This window comes from Electrona antarctica (genome assembly GCF_951216825.1).
Source record: "Electrona antarctica genome assembly, chromosome: 15".
Taxonomy (NCBI): Eukaryota; Metazoa; Chordata; class Actinopteri; order Myctophiformes; family Myctophidae; genus Electrona; species Electrona antarctica.
Window position 1 is genome coordinate 23,500,985 of NC_136796.1, and position 9,823 is coordinate 23,510,807.

The 9,823-nt window shown below is 42.4% G+C and overlaps 1 protein-coding gene across 1 annotated transcript in view; it reads left to right on the forward strand.

Moving 5' to 3' along the window:
- enpp2l (ectonucleotide pyrophosphatase/phosphodiesterase 2-like) overlaps window positions 1-9,823 on the forward strand; it is a gene marked incomplete at both ends in the record, with an annotated part of 57,421 nt that overhangs the window by 1,192 nt on the left and 46,406 nt on the right. The window contains one exon of the mRNA XM_079522018.1: window positions 3,303-3,434. Coding sequence (XP_079378144.1) covers window positions 3,303-3,434 — 132 coding nt within the window. The remainder of the gene's footprint in view (window positions 1-3,302; window positions 3,435-9,823) is intronic.

The window sequence follows — 9,823 nt, forward strand, 5'->3', positions numbered from 1 at the left end:
GATACCCAACTATATCTTTCTGTAGCTCCAGATGATCTCTGTGCCTTAGACCCGCTGTTGACCTGTCTGTCTAGCATTAAATGCTGGATGAGTGAGAACTTTCTCAAGCTAAATGAGGATAAGACAGAAGTTCTCATAATCGGTTCTAGTGAGCAGAAAGAATCGATAAAAAGCAGACTTGGCAACCTGACTGTAGAAAGTAACAGTACAGTAAAGAACTTGGGGATCACTATTGATTCTGAACTGAATTTTAATTCACACATTAATCATGTTACCAAGATTGCCTTTTTTCATCTTAGAAATATTGCACGAATCAGAGCCTGTTTGTCACTGGACGATGCAAAAACGCTAATCCACGCCTTTGTTTTTTCTCGGCTTGATTACTGCAATGCACTTTTTTCTGGATTGCCTAAGAAATCAACTGACAGATTACAACTTGTCCAAAATGCAGCAGCCAGAGTCTTAACTAGAACTAAGATGAGAGAACATATTACTCCAGTCTTGGCCTCATTGCACTGGCTTCCGGTTGTTTTTAGGATTGATTTTAAAATTCTTTTACTTGTTTATAAAGCTCTCAATGGTCTCGCACCTTCCTACCTACATGACTGCCTGCCGAAATATGTCCCAAACCGCCCCCTAAGGTCTTCCACTGCTGGCCTGCTCGCTTTGCCTAAAAAAAATGGCAACTAAAAAATACGGGGAAGCAGCTTTTTGCTTCTACGGGCCGACGGCGTGGAACAAACTCCCACTGTACCTTCGACAGGCAGCCTCTGTAGACATTTTTAAAGCTCAGCTCAAGACCCACTTTTACACCCTTGCTTTTAATTGATTTATTTGTCTTTTTAAAAAAAAATGTTATTCATGTCCTCACTGTATTGTTTATGCCCTGCCTTTCTTTTCTTTTTTGTGTAAAGCACTTTGAGCTGCATTTCATGTCATGAAAGGTGCTATACAAATAAAGTTTTATTATTATTTATTATTATTATGTGTTAGCTCTGGTCCATAGCTCTAATGCCGTCACATTTAGAGCTACAGTATGTTACTGTCTCTGTAGCGAAAATAATGTTTTGAGCCCCCCACCACACGTATAAATGCACTTTTTGGCCAGAAAGGGATTTTATTTCACCCAAGGAAAAAAATCTTCTCTATGAGGGTTTTCTCTTGGCAATATCGGTAGAGGGCGCAGTGGAGTAACTACTTTTTTTACACGGTTTCACACAGTCCAACTCCTCCTCCACCCTCAGAGATTGTAATTATAATTTTGCATCTTCCTGCCTTGAATTAGCTTCACAATAGACTTGTAGGTCTGATTTACATCCCTTTTACACCTAGCCTCCTGACTGTCCATTTGTCTGACAAACCTGTTGGTTGAGTTAGTACCCAACCCTGGTGCTGGTGGTGTAAAACATGACTGTTGCAAACAATTTAGGAACTGTGAGAAATTCTCTATATACACTGTTTGAATACTCAATAGACCATATGCACACGTCATCTTTCCACAAGTTAATGGCAAGGTGGAAACTAGCCGCAATTTGCCACTGACCGCCCATACATGCAAACAGACACAAAGTCCTGTCTAATTGTATTAAATTATGTCAAACTCACCACCATGTACGAAAAGCTTGAATGATCCTTTTACTATCTGCAAAGTGTTTGTTTCATAAATATCCACCGTAGACATGTTATGAGCTACTTCATGTCAAGAAATTCCTTGCAGGTGATTTTTTTCCCCAAGTGTTGCATGGAGTTTGGAAGCACTCGCTTTCAGTAAAGCAACATCACGCTGCCTCCTGCATTATGTGCAAATTCAAAACGCTCATAACATGTCTACCATGGATTTGTATGAAACAAACACTAGAAAGAGGATAATTAAAGCTTTTTGTACAGCTGCAATGTTGGTGAGTTTGACATAATTGAATACAATTAGATAGGACTTTGGATGTATGGGCGGTCAATGGAAAATTGTGGCTAGTTTTCTCCCTGCCATTAACTTATGGAAAGATGACCGCCGTGTGCATGGTCTATTGAGTATTCAAACATGAGTATTCTGTAGAGATGTGACGTTCGTGAACGAGTCGGATCATTTGAACGGCTCTTTGAAAGGAACGATGGGATCCGGTTCACAGTAGGGAGCCGTTCCTTTGTAGAGGAGGAGGGGGGCAGTCCCCCCCCAGGCACTGGGGGGGGACACTGGGGAGACACTGGGGAGGCACTGGGGAGTGGGGAGTCACTAGGGAGGCCCTGGGCAGATATTGGGGAGGCACTGGGGGGACACTGGGCAGACAGTTTTTTTTGTTTTGCCACCCCCCCCCCCGTCGTTCAAAAGAGCCAGTCTTTTGAACGACTCTTTGCAAGGAACGGATCCCAGAGATCCGGCTCCCTTCAAAGAGCCATAAATCCCATCTCTAGTATTCTGAACATTTTGAGCATCTCAGAACATCTGTAGCTCCAACGTTTTAGAAGATAGAGGCATGTTTTAAGTGGCGGTTATTTTAAAAAGGGCGTGGTCATTTTGGGGTATTTCGCCCCAGATAGAGAATTTCTCACAGTTCCTAAGTTGTTCGCAGGGGTCATATTAGCCTAGAACAGTTGAGATAGTTTCCACTAAATGAATTGCATACATATCTTAGCCAGGTCCTGGAGTATAAGGGACATAGAGGACTTGAGCTCAGCCACAAACCTTGGAGCCCCCCTCCCCATTATTTTTTCTCGCCCATTTGAGTCAGAAAAGGTGATAATCCCTGTTTTCAGATGATCTGACCACAGTACATTTGTTGTGGTTTTCTTGGACCCAAGGGTTAGACCTACCCACAGTCAATTACACTCATTCATTATAACAAACTATGTCAACGGCCTAATATTACAATCCATAACCGATCATGTCATCATGAGTTGTGAACTGAGTCATCTGACTTTTGCTTCCTTTGTGCCAAAACAAAGTATAAAATAGGGTGATCTTTTTGAAGAAGAAAAAAACATAAGATGAAATTTGGAGATACAGTGTGATGTAAGCAGTATGCTGTTTTATTACATGCTGCAGAGAGAATGGTATACACAAAATCAAATCCACAGCGGCCTTACCAGCTGTCCGTGGTCCCATCGTTCCTCGCCTCTAACAAACGGTTCACCTCATGAGCGCTGTCTCAATAGTGTCCTGGTAAAGTCAAACGTCTGATGCTTTGCAGTGTCAACTGTCAATTCAGTTGTTCTGCACACATCTAGTCAGTCAAATCAATCGTCAGCACATACACTGACATATCAGTACAGCAGTCAGTGAAGCTGTCACTTTTCCACCCATACAGTATGTTGATCGACCAGGTAGCCAGCCACACCGTCAGACAGTGAGTCAGCCAGAAGGTCAGTCATTCAGCCAATCAGCCCACCAGCCCACCATCCGCCAGGCGGTCAGGCAGTATCACAGCCCTGCAGCCTCGGTAGAGTACAGTCCAGCCCACACATTTATATAAGCCAAGGAGATGACTTCTGGGAGAGCTCCGTCTTCTGGCTAGTTCAACGTCTGTGCAGATAATTCTGCAGTTGGGGTACAAAAAGAACCCTGCTGGTGTATGTGAGCTAAATATTAAACCATTAAACAAACAAATGGACTCTTAGGGGGAGGGAGTAGGAAGGCAGGGAGGAGTGAAAGGCAGAACTGGTAAATAATTTCAAATATTCTAAGGGTCTGTTTTGGAACAACACATTTGTGCAGTAAAGCATTATTCACTGTATTAATAACACTTTTGAAACAAGATGTGTTGTTGATAACACAGAAACATATCAACATCTCAAATGTATGCTGTCTCAGGTTTTAGCCTATTTGGTTTACTTTTATTTATTTTATTGCAAATAAGTGTGTACCTTATGAGCAAAACTCAACTCACCTTATAAATAGTACTAATTCGAAATGCCCCACTCTACACCAACAAAACCGCTGCACAATAATGCCACAGACGAAAAACAGTCTAAGTCCACACTATTTATCCATAATGTATAAATGATAGATAAGGGGTCAGGACAACGAGGCCTTTTCGTGGAGGGGTCAGAATGAAATTTGGATTTAGACAGTTTTTCGTCTGTGGTACTCGTCTTAGCTGATTCTGAGCCCAAGCAGCCCACATTCCATCTTTTATGCTATGGTAATGCCGCTCACACCTGCGCACAAATGCTTCACACATACTTGCCCTGACCAGGTAGAGATCAATGGCAATGCAAATAGAATCACAATCAGTACAGCTCATCACTAGAGGAAAGGTCATGGAGTCACTCAAACGGTTAGGGTTCATTCTCCAGGATGCAGAAGGTCCACAGTAAATTCCATGGCGATCCAACCAGTACTTGTCACGCTATATTGTTTGAGACCAAAGTGGTGGATGGACCCGCCAACGAACAGAAGAACGGATGGAGCGACAAACGGACTGACCAACCGACATTTTCATCCTTAGAGCCCTAGAGCCTAGCAGATCTAGGGCTCTAAGGCACTAAAAACTATATATAACTAAGGCACTCAATTCTATATTGAGACAGTAGGGAAATGAGAGTATAGGCTCTAGTTCTGGGATTTGAACGCAAGCCAGCAGGTTAAGCACATGGCACCTAGCGTCCCCATTCTGGGGCAAACATTCTGTGAAAAAAACAGATCTACAAGTTCACAATGTGTCGCAATGTGACATGTGAGCTTGTGGATCTTCTATTTTCTGTGAAGAAAGGGGGGAAAAAAGCAACGAATCATTTAGAGTTTAAGCTGTTTTTAATGGAGGTGTTAATGCATGTGTCTCAACCCCTGCATCTTCTTGGGGAAGATAACCAGGGGGCTTATATATCTGTGAAGTTAACCTGAAAAGGAAAAGTAACACAGCCATAACAACCGAATAGCATGGTTGCTATGCAGGCTGTATATAGGATGTGACGAGGCGGAGAGACAAAACACCAGCATCATTAATGGATGGATGGAGAGGGCAGAAGTGGGCCAAAGGCAACAACAGTATAGTGGAGTTTTCCACTGGTCAACATGGACCAGTAGACCAGTGATGGACTGCAATTTGTATTTGTGTTTATCAAGCACACTGATAATAATGATTGATGGATCTGGTAGATCGGCTATATTGGTATTTTTTGTGGACTGGTGTCAATATGTTTCCTTTTGGCCCAGACCGTGTTCATCTTGCCCTTTGACCATCGGTTTTATCATCAGCCTACTGCCTGTTTACTCTGGGTTGTTCTTCTTATCATCATAAATGTCATGTCATCCATGTTTATGGCCAAAATATGTTTTCATCTGTCCCATTTAATATCTTGTTGACTCCTTATTCGGTCTCCATACTGTCTGTCCCCAGGCAAGTTAACTAGCATATTGAGGGGTCTATTTGGATAAACACTACATGCATTTGACCTTGATGCCTAGTGAGAAAGTAGATAGCAGGCCATTTCTCTGTTACGAGTTTACAGCTAGCAGGGAAAGAATGTTATCTTCAGGTTTCCATGGCAACGCCAGCGTCCACGCTTTCCCGGTCTATGGACCTCAAGGACGGAATTAAGGAAGCTGTCCCGATATCAGTCTCATCATCTATGTGCTGGTCCAATGAGCGTTCGACACCTAGTGCCAGCGTGGCAAAGTGGAAATTAACTGTGTGTTCAGCCAATGAAATGTGTATCAACAATTGTATTCTACAGTATGAATGCCTGGCACATGATTGTGTCCGGCAGAGAGAGAACCCTGTGCCGTTTGTCGCACAGGGTGAGAGTTTTTTGTAATTTGGCTGTATGCGGATCTGTTCTGTCTCTCTGATCTGAAAATGAATAGAACTAAACCATAATCTGCTGACTGGACAATCCTTCTTCCTGGTGGTTTCATCTTTTAATTGGGTACAAGGTATTTTTTCTAAAAGAGTATTTCCTGTTAAAACTAATGGTTAACTTGGTCATAGGCTCTCGGCCTAGTGTTGTGGTGCTGAGTATTTCTGTGTACTCTTTGAGTACTTTCTCTAAAGTATTTTTTATAGTTTTAGCCCTGTGAAGCTCAGTAATTCAGTATAATACAGTCCTTTATATCTTTGGTCCCTTTTGCATTTTATATGCAACAAATGGGTTTTATCTTCATTATAAATCCATCAATGATGTCTGCATGTGATTGTGATATAAAAGTATGTGTGACAGAGAAATGCACTACAGGAAGGTAAACATATTAGGCATGCTTTCTTTTGAAACCTTTGTTCTGTAACAGGCGCCTTAAGGACGATCTGTTTACTCAGACTTTGGACAGCGTGTCTCGGAATGCATCACCCCCAAAATATTGTTTTGATTGATTGATTGAAGAATTTATTAACAGATTGAGAATTACAGTACATTTCAAGCACAACTCAATACAAAACTGTTAACTGTGGACGACACCATAAAGCATAAAGCATTACACTTGTTTACAATAGGGTCCACCATTTTCAATTCATCATGACATTTAGAGACGTACAAATATACACTTCTATATAGCCCAAAACAGGAAATCATCATAGAGGAGGTAAAAAGGGGGAGAAAAAAACATATATACAGTGAGGGGGAAAGGGGGTGGGTGGGGGATTCAGATTTTACGGGGGCCAGTTTTGAATTGCAGCCATCCGTACAGTAGGTGCCCTTTGAGAGCGGTTTTGAAGGAGTCAAGGGATTCGCATGTCTTAATGACTGTTGGTAGGTTGTCACTGTCATTATCACCATCGTCAACATCAACAATAACAACGTGTTGCTGATGCATTTGGCCTACAAAGATTCAGTACATTCTGTCATCGGGTGAAGAATCCATGACATTCTTGAGTTCTTACAACATTGCGTTCAGACCGGATTGATCAATGATGCTGTTTTGTTTTCTGATCAGAGATGATGTACTTGTCACATGCTGGTGAAGATCCAGCAAAAACACCAGATCCTCAAGTTCACAACTCATCGCGTTGCTATAGTTTTGGCGAAGACATGTGTAGAGGGAAAATAGGAGGGGACCTACTAGAGAACAGACCCTGTGGGACCCCAGGCAATGAAGTATATTATATAGGCTTTCAGTGGTTGTTTATTGACAAGCTATGGTGAGTTTATAAATGTCATGCATTGTCATGATGCTGCTGCTATTTATTGACCAGGTGAGTCGACAGGCTCAGTGGCTGAGTCAATATGCTAAACAAACTGTGAGAGTTAAAAATAGATGGGGGTTTATATATAGATGAGAAATACAGCTCTAATAAATAAAGCTTTCAAGGTTTCAGTGCTTGTAATTTTCATCCACCTTCTTTGTTTCTATTTAACTCTATACTGTATGTCTGCGTATTTTCCTTCCTTCCGTCCGTCCGTCCGTCCGTCCGCCCGTCCGCCTGTCCGTCCATGCATGAGGGGGGAGGGGCAGAACACCACTAGCAATCAGCAATCAAACACAAATGTTTGGTCAAACCATGTGGCTCCCATTGGAAAAGCATTGTGGTGGCCTAAAAAAAATAAAACATGACTAAAACATGACAAACATTTTTGCTTTTCCAATGGGAGTCACATGGTTTGACCAAACATTTGTGTTTGATTGCTGATTGCTGGTGGTGTTCTGCCCCCCCCCCCCCCCTCAAACCATGTGACTCCTATTGGAAAAAAATTACCAAACATTTGATTGATCTGTGTTTGATACGTGTGAATGAGGCCTGAGAATGAATTTTGATTATTGCTATTAAACCTGCTCTGTAAGGGACTGGTGAGACCTGAAAAACCTGAGGAAACGACCCATATGCTTTTAATACTATAAATGGGGGATGTGTTTTAATTTATGTTGGTGGCAATCAGTGACATGGCTTTATTTTATTGACACGTTTTCATTTCATCTCTTACACCACAGCACCCTCTTCTGGCCAGACTGTGCTCAGCCCAGTTATTCCTGTCATTGTGTGTGTGTGTGTGTGTGTGTGTGTGTGTGTGTGTGTGTGTGTGTGTGTGTGTGTGTGTGTGTGTGTGTGTGTGTGTGTGTGTGTGTGTGTGTGTGTGTGTGTGTGTGTGTGTGTGTGTGTGTGTGTGTGTATATATATATTTATTATTATTATTATTTTTTGCAGATTTGCCCCTGTCGTCCAGTTTCCCCAGCCTGTATGAGCCTATTATATGTTATGATATTTAGTCAGGAGTGGTCCTTTAAAGGTGCGTGGTTATCTGAAAATAATTAACACCTGCTGGCCAATCAGAATTGAGTATACCCAAAAATAAGTATTTAGTATTTACACCTGGGGGGTAAATTATAGACCCCATGTCAAGTAATTAGGGATAAATATACTGTAAGTATACGAAAATGAGCCTATATGTTATTTAGTCCGGAGTAACCTTTTGAGGGAACATAAAACATATTGATACATTTGTGTAGGCCTACAGAATACACATGTAAAAGATGTAATTTTAAATGCATTAGGTCTACAGAAACTGGCATGCTGAATTTGGCCCAAATAAGACACCCCTGTAACTCCTAAACTTTCTACTTGTTGATTGATTGATTGATTGAAGAATTTATTAACAGTTTGCAGAATTACAGTACATTTCAAGCACAAACTCAATACAAAGGCTGTTAACTGTGAGTGGACGACCCAATTAAGCGTTACACTTGTTTCCAATAGGGTCCACCATGTTCAAATCATCAAAACATTTAGAGACGTACAAATAGACACTTCTATAGACAGAACAGGAATTCATCATAAAGGAGGTAAAAAGGGAAAAGAAACATATACAGTGAGGGGAAAAAAGGGGTGGGCGGTGGGGGGGGATTCACGTTCAGCTCCGTTAATTTGTTTGTTTTCCTTGGAGGAGCTGCGTTGGGTCCCCAAGTTGGCTCAGTGGCCATACCTTGAGTTGGCTGTGTGGCCGCGACCGTCTCTAGTGTTGTCCTTGCGTTCGTGTTTGAGGGATTCCGATTTTACAGGGGCCAGTTTCGAATTGCAGCCGTCCGTAGGTGCCCTTTGAGAGCGGTTTTGAAAGAGTCAAGATATTCGCATGTCTTAATGACAGTTGGTAGGGCGTTCCACATTTTGGTGGCATAGGAGCGAAAAGAATTTAGTCCCTTGTTTGTGCCGAATCTGGGTTGTACATGGTTCGTTGCACTCCCTCTGGTGTTGTGGGTGTGGACTTCGTTAACATTAAGGAAGTATCTAGACAGGTACATGGGTATCTTGGTGGTGTATCGAATCTTGTGGACCAGACCCATTGCAAGATGCTGTACTCTGTCGTCGACCCTAAGCCATTCCAGCCTGTCGAAGTGGGCAGGGGTGAGGTGGGTTCGGGGGGCTAGGTCAAGTAGGAGCCTGACCAGTTTGTTTTGGGAAGTCTGGAGCCTGGTTTTAAGGGCTTTTGAGGTGCTGTGGTACCAGGAGGTGCATGCATAGTCAAAGAAACCCTGTACAAGGGCTCCTGTTAAGCAGCCCTAAATCTGCTGCATGGTGTTTGCTCAGCGTTGTTGTTTGCATTGGTTCATTGTGTGTGTGTGTGTGTGTGTGTGTGTGTGTGTGTGTGTGTGTGTGTGTGTGTGTGTGTGTGTGTGTGTGTGTGCGTGCGTGCGTGCGTGCGCCACACGTATGCATGTGCATATGAATATACAGTATATGTGTCTCAATGTAAACATCAAATACAAAAACAGGCTGCCTAATCGTTTTTCTCAGAAGATGGACTGGCGGACTATTATGGAGGCAAAATAACCTTTCTACAACAACTCACAACAACATACATTGAAATATTATTTTCAGTGAAGAGATGGTGTAGAGTAGACTAGAGGGGAAAAAGGAGGTGGCCATGGATGGGGGACACCGATCAGTGTCCTCCTATATTCAGC